This window comes from Oncorhynchus mykiss, chromosome 15 (genome assembly GCF_013265735.2).
Source record: "Oncorhynchus mykiss isolate Arlee chromosome 15, USDA_OmykA_1.1, whole genome shotgun sequence".
In the NCBI taxonomy this organism is placed as follows: Eukaryota; Metazoa; Chordata; class Actinopteri; order Salmoniformes; family Salmonidae; genus Oncorhynchus; species Oncorhynchus mykiss.
The window spans coordinates 72,481,789-72,500,413 of NC_048579.1; the positions used below are offsets into that span (position 1 = coordinate 72,481,789).

An 18,625-nucleotide genomic window follows, 5' to 3' on the forward strand; every position below is an offset into this window, starting at 1 on the left:
TGGCTAACATTAGCATGTGATGATGGGATAATGCACTTATTTATGGTTGCCTTATCTGTCCCTTAATGTCACTGGGTCATAGAGAATAGTGTCAATGTGACGCTGCCACGGCTATCATGAGCAGTCTTATTGAACGTAGTCAGACAGTTGTTAGAAACATGCAACAAATATTTTATTTAGAGTTTCATTGATACAATATGGCTTTACACGTGTAAACATGAAAACAAAAATCCCTTTTCCTGTTTATTATTGTACCTGATCAACACATTTCCTGGATTCCACACAACTGTGTTATTCCTGAAATCTAACCATGCATCAGTTCCTCTGAAATGGAAATATACAGGCATCATACAGGACACATGTTGTAGTAATTCAGACACCTTCCAGAGAACTTCCCTTCTTACTGTAAGAGCCTCATCCATCTGGTCTGTGCGGGAGGGTTGAGCAACAGGCAGAGAGGGCAGAAATATAAATCTGTCAAATGAATGCTTAACCGATGACTATTGTCACCAGACCCATTGTTCATCAGAATCTGATGTATTTTCATAGATTCTCATGTATTGGAATATTGAGTGATCAACATTTAAAGTGTAATTTCAAACAGTCCCCGAACTCTGACACAGTCCCCGAACTCTGACACAGTCCCCGCTCACTGACACAGTCCCCGCTCTCTGACACAGTCCCCGCTCACTGACACAGTCCCCGCTCACTGACACACAGTCCCCGCTCTCTGAGTACTAGTGGAATATGGAGTGTTGAGTGAAAACTTGGGAGCCTTGACCTGCTCCCCCTCTTTCTTCACCTCCCTTCACCTCGGTCTCTTCCTCCATCACTTGTCCTGGAAGCCCATCAGGATCAGAGTCTGTTTCAGAGCCGTCTCCTCCACAAACCTGGCATCCACATTCTCCTGCTCCTCAAAAGGGTTCAGAGCTGCAGCACCGAATAGACACACCATCAGACACCCACACACAGAACACACACAGTACACACACAGTACACACACAGTACACACACAGTACACACACAGTACACACACAGTACACACACAGTACACACACAGAACACACACAGTACACACACAGTTTGGCTTGGCTGTTTAATAAGCTAGTTTCACTTGTGGAGACAAAAGAAGCATTCTCTGAATAAATACCTCGGTCTTCCACATCCAACAGAATTTTGGTCAGGAAGGTGAGAGGCAGGAACTCAGGCCTGAAGCCAGGCTCGTCTCTCTCCATGAACATAGAACCCTGGAACAACAGACAAACCATCTAACTAATCAAGTCCAGCAGTATTTACTTCCTGCTCTTGGTGATCTTGAATTGGTGATTGTACAGTTGATTAGCCGAAGCTGAATAAGACAGTGTTACTTTGGTTTTGGCGTGTTTCTCCAGCAGGCCTCTGACATAGTCTCTGGAGATACAGGCTGAACTGATGGGGTGATCCCACAGGTGACAGATCCTCTGCTCCATGGACTGGAAACAACAACAACAGTTATCTAGTTACCCCATGTCCTCGATCACCAGGCCTTCAACAGAAGTTTGTGTAAAACCAAACCTGTGTAAAACCTATCGTGTTGACTGGTAAATGAGTCGCTATTCGCTATGGGCCCGATTCCGACTTAGGGAACGACGCCTTTCCTACACGCTTCTCGGTAGTCGGTTTTCAGACTTACCTTATGCAGGTGCGTAACGGGCATTGCAGGCGTTTCCCTTGCGCATGTAATTCAACCAATGAAAACCCTCCCACTTGCTGGCCAACAGATTTTCTCGTGGAGTTTTCATTCAATATGGTTTTCAGTACATTTCTCTTAAAGCCAATATGGGTTTCAGTCCATTTCTCTTAAAGCCAATGTGGTTTTCAGTACATTTCTCTTAAAGCCAATATGGTTTTCAGTACATTTCTCTTAAAGCCAATATGGGTTTCAGTCCATTTCTCTTAAAGCCAATATGGTTTTCAGTACATTTCTCTTAAAGCCAATATGGTTTTCAGTACATTTCTCTTAAAGCCAATATGGTTTTCAGTACATTTCTCTTAAAGCCAATATGGTTTTCAGTACATTTCTCTTAAAGCCAGTATGGATTTCAGTACATTTCTCTTAAAGCCAATATGGTTTTCAGTCCATTTCTCTTAAAGCCAATATAGTTTTCAGTCCATTCTCTTAAAGCCAATATGGGTTTCAGTACATTTCTCTTAAAGCCAATATGGTTCAGTTCATTTCTCTTAAAGCCAATATAGTTTTCAGTCCATTCTCTTAAAGCCAATATGGGTTTCAGTACATTTCTCTTAAAGCCAATATGGTTCAGTTCATTTCTCTTAAAGCCAATATGGTTTTCAGTCCATTTCTCTTAAAGCCAATATGGTTTTCAGTACATTTCTCTTAAAGCCGGGTGTACACTAAACGACTTTCAAAATCCTAACATCACTAAACCTCACATTGAACCACCACCTTTCCTGATGTTTTGTTGTTGCCTTGCCAACCTAGTGGTGCACACTAACTGATGTGATTACATGTGACGTAGCTACAACGAGCTGTGGCTCAAAGCAGCCTCAAACGTTGTCAGTCAGACATTCACTCTTGCCATACAGAGTTGAAATATCAAGCCAACATTTTTTGAATTGAATAACATTGCTTGTGAGCTTCAGAGCTGTAACGATTTCAAACCAACATGGAGGCGTACTTTGGCTTTGAAGGCAAGTACAAGCACATACTAGTAGTAGTCACCGCTCCTTCTGGAGACTCTACACTTTGAAGGCAAGTACAAGCACATACTAGTAGTAGTCACCGCTCCTTCTGGAGACTCTACACTTTGAAGGCAAGTACAAGCACATACTAGTAGTAGTCACCGCTCCTTCTGGAGACTCTACACTTTGAAGGCAAGTACAAGCACATACTAGTAGTAGTCACCGCTCCTTCTGGAGACTCTACACTTTGAAGGCAAGTACAAGCACATACTAGTAGTAGTCACCGCTCCTTCTGGAGACTCTACACTTTGAAGGCAAGTACAAGCACATACTAGTAGTAGTCACCGCTCCTTCTGGAGACTCTACACATCCTGCGGAACAACGTCATCTCACTGGCTTCTTCTGGGGATTGTGTCTCCGATCACAAAAACCTGTCTGGGACAGCTAAATCAGGGCCAAAATAATGTAGTGTACACCCACCCGGCTTAAGCCATCCCTTTAAATACGATGTACCCTTAAGTATAATGTTGTTGACAGACTAGAATAGATGGAGAGAAATGGTTCAGACAATAGGGATCAATGAAAGAAAGACATCCATACATCTTCGTCTCCGTTTCAACTGGTAGATTTTTTAAAAATACTCTGATTTGTTAGATTATTTAGGCACATTTTAGTCTTAGGAAAGTATGTATGAATCATAAACCAACCGGTTTGGAGAGCCTTTACTCACAAAATATATGTATGAATTAAAAAATACAGTGGTTTGATTCAATGTATGAAATATTGGAAAGTGGAAAAAGTGTAGAATAGGGGTTGAACTTCGGCCTGTCCCCGAGGGCGCTCAGAGTGTTCTATAGGAGCACCATCGAGAGCATACTGTTGGGCTGCATCACAGCCTGCTGCGGAAACTACACCGCCGCAGACAGCAAGGCACTTCAGAGGGTGATAAGTGCAGCCGAACGCACCATTGGGGGCACACTGCCTGCCCCGCAGGACCCCTACACCACCAGGTGTCTCAGGAAGGCCAAGAAGATCATCAGGGACCCAGCCACCTGAGCCACGCCCTGTTCTCCCCGCTTCCATCACTTAGACATGGGCAGTACAGGAGCATCATGACAAAAATGAACAGACTGGCCAATAGCTTCTGCCCTGAGACCATCATTCCCCCCACCTCCTCAACAGTCTGTACTCTGCTCCCCTGCAGTCATTCCCCCCCACCTCCTCAACAGTCTTTACTCTGCTCCCCTGCAGTCATTCCCCCACCTCCCCTGCAGTCATTCCCCCCACCTCCCCTGCAGTCATTCCCCCCCACCTCCTCAACAGTCTGTACTCTGTTCCCCTGCAGTCATTCCCCCCACCTCCCCTGCAGTCATTCCCCCCACCTCCCCTGCAGTCATTCCCCCCACCTCCCCTGCAGTCATTCCCCCCCACCTCCTCAACAGTCTTTACTCTGCTCCCCTGCAGTCATTCCCCCCACCTCCCCTGCAGTCATTCCCCCCACCTCCCCTGCAGTCATTCCCCCCACCTCCTCAACAGTCTTTACTCTGTTCCCCTGCAGTCATTCCCCCCACCTCCTCAACAGTCTTTACTCTGTTCCCCTGCAGTCATTCCCCCCCACCTCCTCAACAGTCTTTACTCTGCTCCCCTGCAGTCATTCCCCCCACCTCCTCAACAGTCTTTACTCTGTTCCCCTGCAGTCATTCCCCCCACCTCCTCAACAGTCTGTACTCTGCTCCCCTGCAGTCATTCCCCCCACCTCCTCAACAGTCTTTACTCTGTTCCCCTGCAGTCATTCCCCCCACCTCCTCAACAGTCTTTACTCTGCTCCCCTGCAGTCATTCCCCCCACCTCCTCAACAGTCTTTACTCTGTTCCCCTGCAGTCATTCCCCCCACCTCCTCAACAGTCTTTACTCTGCTCCCCTGCAGTCATTCCCCCCACCTCCCCTGCAGTCATTCCCCCCACCTCCTCAACAGTCTGTACTCTGTTCCCCTGCAGTCATTCCCCCCACCTCCCCTGCAGTCATTCCCCCCACCTCCTCAACAGTCTTTACTCTGTTCCCCTGCAGTCATCCCCCCCACCTCCTCAACAGTCTTTACTCTGCTCCCCTGCAGTCATTCCCCCCACCTCCTCAACAGTCTTTACTCTGCTCCCCTGCAGTCATTCCCCCCACCTCCTCAACAGTCTTTACTCTGTTCCCCTGCAGTCATTCCCCCCACCTCCCCTGCAGTCATTCCCCCCACCTCCTCAACAGTCTTTACTCTGTTCCCCTGCAGTCATCCCCCCCACCTCCTCAACAGTCTGTACTCTGCTCCCCTGCAGTCATTCCCCCCACCTCCTCAACAGTCTGTACTCTGTTCCCCTGCAGTCATTCCCCCCCACCTCCCCTGCAGTCATTCCCCCCCACCTCCTCAACAGTCTTTACTCTGCTCCCCTGCAGTCATTCCCCCCCACCTCCTCAACAGTCTTTACTCTGCAGTCATCCCCCCCACCTCCCCTGCAGTCATTCCCCCCACCTCCTCAACAGTCTTTACTCTGCTCCCCTGCAGTCATTCCCCCCACCTCCTCAACAGTCTTTACTCTGTTCCCCTGCAGTCATCCCCCCCACCTCCTCAGTCTTTACTCTGCAGTCATTCCCCCCACCTCCTCAACAGTCTTTACTCTGTTCCCCTGCAGTCATCCCCCCCACCTCCTCAACAGTCTTTACTCTGCTCCCCTGCAGTCATTCCCCCCCACCTCCTCAACAGTCTTTACTCTGCTCCCCTGCAGTCATTCCCCCCACCTCCTCAACAGTCTGTACTCTGTTCCCCTGCAGTCATTCCCCCCACCTCCTCAACAGTCTTTACTCTGCTCCCCTGCAGTCATTCCCCCCACCTCCCCTGCAGTCATTCCCCCACCTCCCCTGCAGTCATTCCCCCCACCTCCTCAACAGTCTTTACTCTGTTCCCCTGCAGTCATTCCCCCCACCTCCCCTGCAGTCATTCCCCCCACCTCCCCTGCAGTCATTCCCCCCACCTCCTCAACAGTCTTTACTCTGCAGTCATTCCCCCCACCTCCTCAACAGTCTGTACTCTGCTCCCCTGCAGTCATTCCCCCCACCTCCTCAACAGTCTGTACTCTGCTCCCCTGCAGTCATTCCCCCCACCTCCTCAACAGTCTTTACTCTGCAGTCATTCCCCCCACCTCCTCAACAGTCTGTACTGTGCTCCCCTGCAGTCATTCCCCCCACCTCCTCAACAGTCTGTACTCTGCCTCCACCCCAATGGACATGTATGATTCATCACTGCCACAGTCATTATGATGTATATGGTTCTATTTCTATTGTTTTATTACCATTGTCATTATTTTATTTCCCTTAGTCCTGCATGTTGGAGCTTGGAGCCTAAGATGTTCACTGTACCCTGTAATTACACCTGAAACCCTGTACATGTGACTATTAAACACTCTGAATAGAATCTGAACAATAGTCCTATAAGTCTACCCTGATTCTCACACCGGGTCCAGTCGTGGTGAACCGTGAGTCTATCCTGATTATCACACCGGTCCAGTCGTGGTGAACCGTGAGTCTACCCTGATTCTCACAACGATCCAGTCGTGGTGAACCGTGAGTCTACCCTGATTCTCACACCGGGTCCAGTCGTGGTGAACCGTGAGTCTACCCTGATTCTCACACCGGGTCCAGTCGTGGTGAACCGTGAGTCAGGCTCCAGGTTTAACCTGCTACGTGTGGTCTGAGTTCCATAATGATCTAATAGGCTACATGTCCTACATTATTGCACAACGTTAGTCTATATGATCCAGTAATGCTAGCGACCTTCAGGAACAACGACACTGACGTGACAGTGGAAAAGGTCAACAGAATGGAATGATGCTAAATGGAAGAAAACAAACACTTCTAAATGTATGTGGGGATTACTGATGGTGGCTCCTGATAGTGCCTAACATTTAACATGATACAAACTGTCAAATAAACCGGTGAAAAGCCCAGGCATATAATTCAAACATGTTAAACTGCATACATCAAGTCGGCAGGTTGAGCCCTACAGACGCCTGCAGCCTGGATCTCCACGTTTCATCCACGCAAATTATGAGGGCATACAATTCAAATGTTGAATAACGGCTCAGCTATTTATAGCCTATTTCACTGTCCCACTGGAGACCAGTAGGTTCATTAGACCTTATTCATTGTTTCATCGTACGTAAAAGGTGGTGGAATTATGAGGGAATTAAATCAAGGTCAGAATACGAAGTATCTGTAGACACTCTGATCTCCACCCTGTAGACACCTCCGCCACACTCTGATCTCCACCCTGTAGACACCTCCGCCACACTCTGATCTCCACCCCAAACAAAACCGAGGTCAGAATATGCAGAGAGAGAAGTGCATCTAAAAGGGAATTACATTCCATTTCCGCTCGCTTAACTCGGGATGGAAATCCCCCCTATGAATATGAGAATGAAGAGCAGAAGGAATGAGTCTGTTTCTCTGTTGAACCTTCTTCACTTCCCCTCTGGGCTGCAACAACAGTCCAAGAATCATCTGATTGGCTAAAAAAATAATCACATTCCACTGCTTAGACAGCTGGAAGTAACAAACATCAGCAACTACAAGATGCAATTAACACCTGAGAGAGAAATGTAACTTTACCTCTGGTAGTCTCTTCAGAATGCTGAACTTCAGCTCCTCGTTGGCATCACTGTTGTCTAGATCTACACAAGAGGAAAAATAGACCGTTTTTTAATTAACTTAATTCAAATCATTCAAACCTTTCATCTTCAGTAATACTGTTTCTATTGTCCCAGGAGGACTTTCTGGGAGTGAAAAACACCAAGGTTAAAGTCCATATCAAACATTATCAACCATCTCTGACTACTACATTATTCAAAACACCAAGGTCAAGTCCATATCAAACATTATCAACCATCTCTGACTACTACATTATTCAAAACACCAAGGTCAAGTCCATATCAAACATTATCTGCCATCTCTAACTACTACATTATTCAAAACACCAAGGTCAAGTCCATATCAAACATTATCAACCATCTCTGACTACTACATTATTCAAAACACCAAGGTCAAGTCCATATCAAACATTATCAACCATCTCTGACTACTACATTATTCAAAACACCAAGGTCAAGTCCATATCAAACATTATCTGCCATCTCTAACTACTACATTATTCAAAACACCAAGGTCAAGTCCATATCAAACATTATCTGCCATCTCTGACTACTACATTATTCAAAACACCAAGGTTAAAGTCCATATCAAACATTATCAACCATCTCTGACTACTACATTATTCAAAACACGTTAAGAGCAAATACACCAATTCATTTAGCCACTTTCTTACACAGAACTTATTATCTGACATTTTCCTTATCACCGTCTAGATGAAATACTGAAAACAATCATGTTTTGTACTTTGCTTTCATCTTCAGAGATTGTTTTGTTTGTCCCCTGGGGAAGAGCTGTGATATAAACTGTACGGAAACTGGCCAAGCATGAAACACTTTCTAGTATTGCCTTCTGATTGTTACCAGGTACAAAAAGAGTCCGTGTGGTAACAGGAACACTAACATCCCTCTGTTTGGGTATTGTAACATCTTAACACAAGACTGTATTGTGATGGGATATCTTAAAAGATTGAGATGTCAATGCAAGTATTGAGAAACCTGTCCAAGCATGAAAGGGTATCGAGGGCTGTATGCATTGCACCATTCTTCCTACTAGGTACTGACCGTCTGTCTGGGAGGGTTTGTACGAGTTGACCTTTGTATTACAAGAGTGTAAGTCAAGACATTTAGATTCTCTCAAGCAAACTGTTTGGGTATAGCAATAACACTTCAATGTCTTTGTAAAGAAACAACTACAGATATGAAGATATGAATGCAATTATTGTTGCAATTCAAACTGGATGAGGGATGAGGGCATGTTTAGTCTGAGCTTGTATCTAACAGGGATAAAACCCTGCAGGACTGTGGGTGGGAGTGGTACTGGCACTTGGGCTTCTAGCTCTTACATTCCATGATCATTGTCTTGGCAAACACTACACTGTGCAACATCTACACAACACAGTCCCTCACTCCAGTCCCTCTCTCCAGTCCTTCAATCCAGTCCCTCTCTCCAGTCCCTCGCTCCAGTCCCTCGCTCCAGTCCCTCGCTCCAGTCCCTCAATCCCTCGCTCCAGTCCCTCGCTCCAGTCCCTCTCTCCAGTCCCTCTCTCCAGTCCCTCGCTCCAGTCCCTCGCTCCAGTCCCTCGCTCCAGTCCTTCAATCCAGTCCCTCTCTCCAGTCCCTCACTCCAGTCCCTCGCTCTAGTCCCTCGCTCCAGTCCCTCGTTCCAGTCCCTCACTCTAGTCCCTCACTCTAGTCCCTCACTCCAACTACAGTACCAGCCAATCAGTTGTGTTGTGACAAGGTAGAGGTGGTATACAGAAGATAGCCCTATTTGGTAAAAGTACAAATCCATAGTATGTCAAGAACAGTTCAAATAAGCAAAGAGAAACGAGAGTCCATCATTACTTTAAGACATGAAGGTCCGTCAATCCGGGAGATTTAATGAACTTTTAATGTTTCTTCAAGTGCAGTCGCAAAAAAACAGTGTCCTAACGAGAGAGCACATGTTCTATGCCAGGCTAAATCATGCCTCATTAGCTCCTTATGACTGCCTCATCAACCCTGCCAGGAAATGTATAAACTTGGTCTCCACTATAAAAAGCATCTAGACATTATCTCCCATTTCTTATAGAGTAATTTGGTTTTCAACAGCAGACATTTGTATAAAACTTGTCAGTCTCTCCTTCGTTTTCTTAATTATCTTTTCTCTACCTTCTTATATAAAGTGAATGGTTCCGAACTAGACAGACAACAAATTGAGCTGGTTGTCATAGCAACATACACAACTTTTTTTCCCAGTTGACTAGCTAAATCGACACTTTGTTGCCAAAACTAAAATGGATGAGTGGAAGGAACATTTAGCTGTTTTGATCTTTTCAGATTTGGGCGACACTGCACTGAATGACCTAGAGAAAAGCCGAGTTAAGAATACAACCTGCGATGTGCGTTGTTGCTTCGAGGGCCGACTAGCAGAGAGGGCCGACTAGCAGAGAGGGCCGACTAGCAGAGAGGGCCGACTAGCAGAGAGGGCCGACTAGCAGAGAGGGCCGACTAGCAGAGAGGGCCGACTAGCAGAGAGGGCCGACTAGCAGAGAGGGCCGACTAGCAGAGAGGGCCGACTAGCAGAGAGGGCCGACTAGCAGAGAGGGCCGACTAGCAGAGAGGGCCGACTAGCAGAGAGGGCCGACTAGCAGAGAGGGCTGACTAGCAGAGAAGGAAAAAAAAGTTGTTGACTTCATCAAAACTGTCACTAAGGAAGAGTTTAGCATCCTTCCATTTCAACGTCATAGATTTAGCCGGTGGTCATTTGTGACAGAGACACCGGCTGGAATGCGGTTTTAACCAATCAGCATCCAGGACTAGACCCACTTGTTGTATAAACTTTGATGAACATGTACTTCATAGTATGTGTGTGTGTGTACTGTATCTTTATAACTTTGTAATGTCACCTTCACACTGAACTCCCAAGACCTATAACTCAAAGGTGTTTTGACAGTTACAGTGACCATGATAAATCAATGAACAGAGTGGAGTTATATTTTGTGACTGAGCTATTGCTGTTAGTGTCCTCTGTTAGATTAGATTGACCTCTAGGTGTATGTCCCAAATGCCACACTATTCCTTATATAGTGCACTACTTTTGACCAGAACCCACTTTCGACACAGTTACAGTATTAATCTGTATTGAAGCATGGAGGAGGCAGACACGGTTACAGCATTAATCTGTATTGAAGCATGGAGGAGGCAGACACGGTTACAGTATTAATCTGTATTGAAGCATGGAGGAGGCAGACACGGTTACTCTGTAAGTAAGACAATAATGAATCTAAGAGGTTCCAGCTTACTGTGGAAAAGTACAGACCTGTATTGCCAGCTCTCTGACTCAGTGTTCATGAGGACACACCTTCCTGTAGTAATTACTGAGAAATGACATTATTGCACAATAGCTGAATCATGCCATCTGATAAATTGTGTGTGTGTGTGTATATACAAGGTATATGCACGTATTGTGTGTCTATAGCCCTGCGTGTGTGTGTGTGCGTACGTGCGTGCGTTTAATGCAGCGTGAACCTGTCATGAGTCGTGAGACGAAGGGCTCGGTGAGCTGCAGCACACCATGGTCAACGTACTGCAGGAAGGTGTGTCTGGGGAGACAGCGAACGCCCAACACGGACAGTAGAGTGTGATACCCTGCAGACACACAGCAACACCACGTCAGATGCCATTTGCTTGAATATGTATTTAATATTGTAGAGGCAGGCTCTCTATAAGAGAGAAGCAGGCTCTCTATAAGAGAGAAGCAGGCTCTCTATAAGAGAGAAGCAGGCTCTCTATAAGAGAGAAGCAGGCTCTCTATAAGAGAGAAGCAGGCTCTCTATAAGCTCTGTTGAAGTGCTTTGTTATTTTCAGACACTGGACAGGGAGGTTCAAATAAGTTTAACGCGTTGGTTATTTGGAGAAGGTTGAACAAGGTAAAATACATGAATAAACAGTGTTATTTTGAGAAGATTAAACGGGGTTCTTCTTACCAGGAGGGAGGGGGAGACACAGAGTCTTTGTAGCCTCCAGTATCCGACACATCACGTGAAACACGGCCCACTCTGCTGAACTCCCCCGTTGCTTTCTACAGCAGAGAGGATAGTAAACATCAATGGGACAGGACTTGTATACACACTGTAGACACACACACACACACACACAAACTAAACACACTAACACAAACTAAACACACTAACACAAACTAAACACACCAACACACAAACTAAACACACACTAACACAAACTAAACACACACTAACACAAACTAAACACACTAACAAACTAAACACACACACTAACACAAACTAAACACACACACTAACACAAACTAAACACACACTAACACAAACTAAACACACTAACAAACTAAACACACCAACACACAAACTAAACACACACTAACACAAACTAAACACACACTAACACAAACTAAACACACTAACACTAACTAAACACACTAACACTAACTAAACACACTAACACTAACTAAACACACTAACACTAACTAAACACACACTAACACAAACTAAACACACACTAACACAAACTAAACACACTAACACTAACTAAACACACTAACACTAACTAAACACACTAACACTAACTAAACACACTAACACTAACTAAACACACTAACACTAACTAAACACACTAACACAAACTAAACACACCAACACTAACTAAACACACTAACACTAACTAAACACACACTAACACAAACTAAACACACTAACACTAACACAAACTAAACACACTAACACTAACACAAACTAAACACACCAACACACAAACTAAACACACCAACACACAAACTAAACACACACTAACACAAACTAAACACACTAACACTAACTAAACACACTAACACTAACTAAACACACTAACACTAACTAAACACACTAACACTAACTAAACACACTAACACTAACTAAACACACTAACACTAACTAAACACACTAACACTAACTAAACACACTAACACTAACTAAACACACACTAACACAAACTAAACACACACTAACACAAACTAAACACACTAACACTAACTAAACACACTAACACTAACTAAACACACTAACACTAACTAAACACACTAACACTAACTAAACACACTAACACTAACTAAACACACTAACACTAACTAAACACACTAACACAAACTAAACACACCAACACTAACTAAACACACTAACACTAACTAAACACACACTAACACAAACTAAACACACTAACACTAACACAAACTAAACACACTAACACTAACACAAACTAAACACACCAACACACAAACTAAACACACCAACACACAAACTAAACACACACTAACACAAACTAAACACACTAACACTAACTAAACACACTAACACTAACTAAACACACTAACACTAACTAAACACACTAACACTAACTAAACACACTAACACTAACTAAACACACACTAACACAAACTAAACACACACTAACACAAACTAAACACACACTAACACAAACTAAACACACTAACACTAACTAAACACACTAACACTAACTAAACACACTAACACTAACTAAACACACTAACACTAACTAAACACACTAACACTAACTAAACACACTAACACTAACTAAACACACTAACACTAACTAAACACACACTAACACAAACTAAACACACACTAACACAAACTAAACACACTAACACTAACTAAACACACTAACACTAACTAAACACACTAACACTAACTAAACACACTAACACTAACTAAACACACTAACACTAACTAAACACACTAACACTAACTAAACACACTAACACTAACTAAACACACTAACACTAACTAAACACACTAACACTAACTAAACACACACTAACACAAACTAAACACACACTAACACTAACTAAACACACTAACACTAACTAAACACACTAACACAAACTAAACACACACTAACACTAACTAAACACACTAACACTAACTAAACACACTAACACTAACTAAACACACTAACACAAACTAAACACACACTAACACTAACTAAACACACTAACACTAACTAAACACACACTAACACTAACTAAACACACACTAACACTAACTAAACACACACTAACACTAACTAAACACACTAACACTAACTAAACACACTAACACAAACTAAACACACTAACACTAACTAAACACACTAACACTAACTAAACACACACTAACACAAACTAAACACACACTAACACAAACTAAACACACACTAACACAAACTAAACACACACTTTCAGTCCATTTCTCTTAAAGCCAATATGGTTTTCAGTACATTTCTCTTAAAGCCAATATGGTTTTCAGTACATTTCTCTTAAAGCCAATATGGTTTTCAGTACATTTCTCTTAAAGCCAATATGGTTTTCAGTACATTTCTCTTAAAGCCAGTATGGATTTCAGTACATTTCTCTTAAAGCCAATATGGTTTTCAGTCCATTTCTCTTAAAGCCAATATAGTTTTCAGTCCATTCTCTTAAAGCCAATATGGGTTTCAGTACATTTCTCTTAAAGCCAATATGGTTCAGTTCATTTCTCTTAAAGCCAATATAGTTTTCAGTCCATTCTCTTAAAGCCAATATGGGTTTCAGTACATTTCTCTTAAAGCCAATATGGTTCAGTTCATTTCTCTTAAAGCCAATATGGTTTTCAGTCCATTTCTCTTAAAGCCAATATGGTTTTCAGTACATTTCTCTTAAAGCCGGGTGTACACTAAACGACTTTCAAAATCCTAACATCACTAAACCTCACATTGAACCACCACCTTTCCTGATGTTTTGTTGTTGCCTTGCCAACCTAGTGGTGCACACTAACTGATGTGATTACATGTGACGTAGCTACAACGAGCTGTGGCTCAAAGCAGCCTCAAACGTTGTCAGTCAGACATTCACTCTTGCCATACAGAGTTGAAATATCAAGCCAACATTTTTTGAATTGAATAACATTGCTTGTGAGCTTCAGAGCTGTAACGATTTCAAACCAACATGGAGGCGTACTTTGGCTTTGAAGGCAAGTACAAGCACATACTAGTAGTAGTCACCGCTCCTTCTGGAGACTCTACACTTTGAAGGCAAGTACAAGCACATACTAGTAGTAGTCACCGCTCCTTCTGGAGACTCTACACTTTGAAGGCAAGTACAAGCACATACTAGTAGTAGTCACCGCTCCTTCTGGAGACTCTACACTTTGAAGGCAAGTACAAGCACATACTAGTAGTAGTCACCGCTCCTTCTGGAGACTCTACACTTTGAAGGCAAGTACAAGCACATACTAGTAGTAGTCACCGCTCCTTCTGGAGACTCTACACTTTGAAGGCAAGTACAAGCACATACTAGTAGTAGTCACCGCTCCTTCTGGAGACTCTACACATCCTGCGGAACAACGTCATCTCACTGGCTTCTTCTGGGGATTGTGTCTCCGATCACAAAAACCTGTCTGGGACAGCTAAATCAGGGCCAAAATAATGTAGTGTACACCCACCCGGCTTAAGCCATCCCTTTAAATACGATGTACCCTTAAGTATAATGTTGTTGACAGACTAGAATAGATGGAGAGAAATGGTTCAGACAATAGGGATCAATGAAAGAAAGACATCCATACATCTTCGTCTCCGTTTCAACTGGTAGATTTTTTAAAAATACTCTGATTTGTTAGATTATTTAGGCACATTTTAGTCTTAGGAAAGTATGTATGAATCATAAACCAACCGGTTTGGAGAGCCTTTACTCACAAAATATATGTATGAATTAAAAAATACAGTGGTTTGATTCAATGTATGAAATATTGGAAAGTGGAAAAAGTGTAGAATAGGGGTTGAACTTCGGCCTGTCCCCGAGGGCGCTCAGAGTGTTCTATAGGAGCACCATCGAGAGCATACTGTTGGGCTGCATCACAGCCTGCTGCGGAAACTACACCGCCGCAGACAGCAAGGCACTTCAGAGGGTGATAAGTGCAGCCGAACGCACCATTGGGGGCACACTGCCTGCCCCGCAGGACCCCTACACCACCAGGTGTCTCAGGAAGGCCAAGAAGATCATCAGGGACCCAGCCACCTGAGCCACGCCCTGTTCTCCCCGCTTCCATCACTTAGACATGGGCAGTACAGGAGCATCATGACAAAAATGAACAGACTGGCCAATAGCTTCTGCCCTGAGACCATCATTCCCCCCACCTCCTCAACAGTCTGTACTCTGCTCCCCTGCAGTCATTCCCCCCCACCTCCTCAACAGTCTTTACTCTGCTCCCCTGCAGTCATTCCCCCACCTCCCCTGCAGTCATTCCCCCCACCTCCCCTGCAGTCATTCCCCCCCACCTCCTCAACAGTCTGTACTCTGTTCCCCTGCAGTCATTCCCCCCACCTCCCCTGCAGTCATTCCCCCCACCTCCCCTGCAGTCATTCCCCCCACCTCCCCTGCAGTCATTCCCCCCCACCTCCTCAACAGTCTTTACTCTGCTCCCCTGCAGTCATTCCCCCCACCTCCCCTGCAGTCATTCCCCCCACCTCCCCTGCAGTCATTCCCCCCACCTCCTCAACAGTCTTTACTCTGTTCCCCTGCAGTCATTCCCCCCACCTCCTCAACAGTCTTTACTCTGTTCCCCTGCAGTCATTCCCCCCCACCTCCTCAACAGTCTTTACTCTGCTCCCCTGCAGTCATTCCCCCCACCTCCTCAACAGTCTTTACTCTGTTCCCCTGCAGTCATTCCCCCCACCTCCTCAACAGTCTGTACTCTGCTCCCCTGCAGTCATTCCCCCCACCTCCTCAACAGTCTTTACTCTGTTCCCCTGCAGTCATTCCCCCCACCTCCTCAACAGTCTTTACTCTGCTCCCCTGCAGTCATTCCCCCCACCTCCTCAACAGTCTTTACTCTGTTCCCCTGCAGTCATTCCCCCCACCTCCTCAACAGTCTTTACTCTGCTCCCCTGCAGTCATTCCCCCCACCTCCCCTGCAGTCATTCCCCCCACCTCCTCAACAGTCTGTACTCTGTTCCCCTGCAGTCATTCCCCCCACCTCCCCTGCAGTCATTCCCCCCACCTCCTCAACAGTCTTTACTCTGTTCCCCTGCAGTCATCCCCCCCACCTCCTCAACAGTCTTTACTCTGCTCCCCTGCAGTCATTCCCCCCACCTCCTCAACAGTCTTTACTCTGCTCCCCTGCAGTCATTCCCCCCACCTCCTCAACAGTCTTTACTCTGTTCCCCTGCAGTCATTCCCCCCACCTCCCCTGCAGTCATTCCCCCCACCTCCTCAACAGTCTTTACTCTGTTCCCCTGCAGTCATCCCCCCCACCTCCTCAACAGTCTGTACTCTGCTCCCCTGCAGTCATTCCCCCCACCTCCTCAACAGTCTGTACTCTGTTCCCCTGCAGTCATTCCCCCCCACCTCCCCTGCAGTCATTCCCCCCCACCTCCTCAACAGTCTTTACTCTGCTCCCCTGCAGTCATTCCCCCCCACCTCCTCAACAGTCTTTACTCTGCAGTCATCCCCCCCACCTCCCCTGCAGTCATTCCCCCCACCTCCTCAACAGTCTTTACTCTGCTCCCCTGCAGTCATTCCCCCCACCTCCTCAACAGTCTTTACTCTGTTCCCCTGCAGTCATCCCCCCCACCTCCTCAGTCTTTACTCTGCAGTCATTCCCCCCACCTCCTCAACAGTCTTTACTCTGTTCCCCTGCAGTCATCCCCCCCACCTCCTCAACAGTCTTTACTCTGCTCCCCTGCAGTCATTCCCCCCCACCTCCTCAACAGTCTTTACTCTGCTCCCCTGCAGTCATTCCCCCCACCTCCTCAACAGTCTGTACTCTGTTCCCCTGCAGTCATTCCCCCCACCTCCTCAACAGTCTTTACTCTGCTCCCCTGCAGTCATTCCCCCCACCTCCCCTGCAGTCATTCCCCCACCTCCCCTGCAGTCATTCCCCCCACCTCCTCAACAGTCTTTACTCTGTTCCCCTGCAGTCATTCCCCCCACCTCCCCTGCAGTCATTCCCCCCACCTCCCCTGCAGTCATTCCCCCCACCTCCTCAACAGTCTTTACTCTGCAGTCATTCCCCCCACCTCCTCAACAGTCTGTACTCTGCTCCCCTGCAGTCATTCCCCCCACCTCCTCAACAGTCTGTACTCTGCTCCCCTGCAGTCATTCCCCCCACCTCCTCAACAGTCTTTACTCTGCAGTCATTCCCCCCACCTCCTCAACAGTCTGTACTGTGCTCCCCTGCAGTCATTCCCCCCACCTCCTCAACAGTCTGTACTCTGCCTCCACCCCAATGGACATGTATGATTCATCACTGCCACAGTCATTATGATGTATATGGTTCTATTTCTATTGTTTTATTACCATTGTCATTATTTTATTTCCCTTAGTCCTGCATGTTGGAGCTTGGAGCCTAAGATGTTCACTGTACCCTGTAATTACACCTGAAACCCTGTACATGTGACTATTAAACACTCTGAATAGAATCTGAACAATAGTCCTATAAGTCTACCCTGATTCTCACACCGGGTCCAGTCGTGGTGAACCGTGAGTCTATCCTGATTATCACACCGGTCCAGTCGTGGTGAACCGTGAGTCTACCCTGATTCTCACAACGATCCAGTCGTGGTGAACCGTGAGTCTACCCTGATTCTCACACCGGGTCCAGTCGTGGTGAACCGTGAGTCTACCCTGATTCTCACACCGGGTCCAGTCGTGGTGAACCGTGAGTCAGGCTCCAGGTTTAACCTGCTACGTGTGGTCTGAGTTCCATAATGATCTAATAGGCTACATGTCCTACATTATTGCACAACGTTAGTCTATATGATCCAGTAATGCTAGCGACCTTCAGGAACAACGACACTGACGTGACAGTGGAAAAGGTCAACAGAATGGAATGATGCTAAATGGAAGAAAACAAACACTTCTAAATGTATGTGGGGATTACTGATGGTGGCTCCTGATAGTGCCTAACATTTAACATGATACAAACTGTCAAATAAACCGGTGAAAAGCCCAGGCATATAATTCAAACATGTTAAACTGCATACATCAAGTCGGCAGGTTGAGCCCTACAGACGCCTGCAGCCTGGATCTCCACGTTTCATCCACGCAAATTATGAGGGCATACAATTCAAATGTTGAATAACGGCTCAGCTATTTATAGCCTATTTCACTGTCCCACTGGAGACCAGTAGGTTCATTAGACCTTATTCATTGTTTCATCGTACGTAAAAGGTGGTGGAATTATGAGGGAATTAAATCAAGGTCAGAATACGAAGTATCTGTAGACACTCTGATC

The 18,625-nt window shown here is 45.5% G+C and overlaps 1 protein-coding gene across 1 annotated transcript; it reads right to left on the reverse strand.

Moving 5' to 3' along the window:
* Positions 1-150: 150 nt before the first annotated feature.
* On the reverse strand, positions 151-11,499 carry LOC110531900 (gamma-secretase-activating protein). Its single transcript, XM_036945280.1, has 6 exons — positions 11,336-11,499; positions 10,878-10,997; positions 7,330-7,391; positions 1,368-1,472; positions 1,151-1,247; positions 151-930 (listed from the first exon to the last, which is right to left on the reverse strand). The coding sequence occupies exons 1-6, from the start codon at positions 11,385-11,387 to the stop codon at positions 830-832; spliced, it is 537 nt and encodes a 178-aa protein (XP_036801175.1). The 5' UTR covers positions 11,388-11,499; the 3' UTR covers positions 151-829.
* Between the last annotated feature and the right edge of the window lie 7,126 nt (positions 11,500-18,625).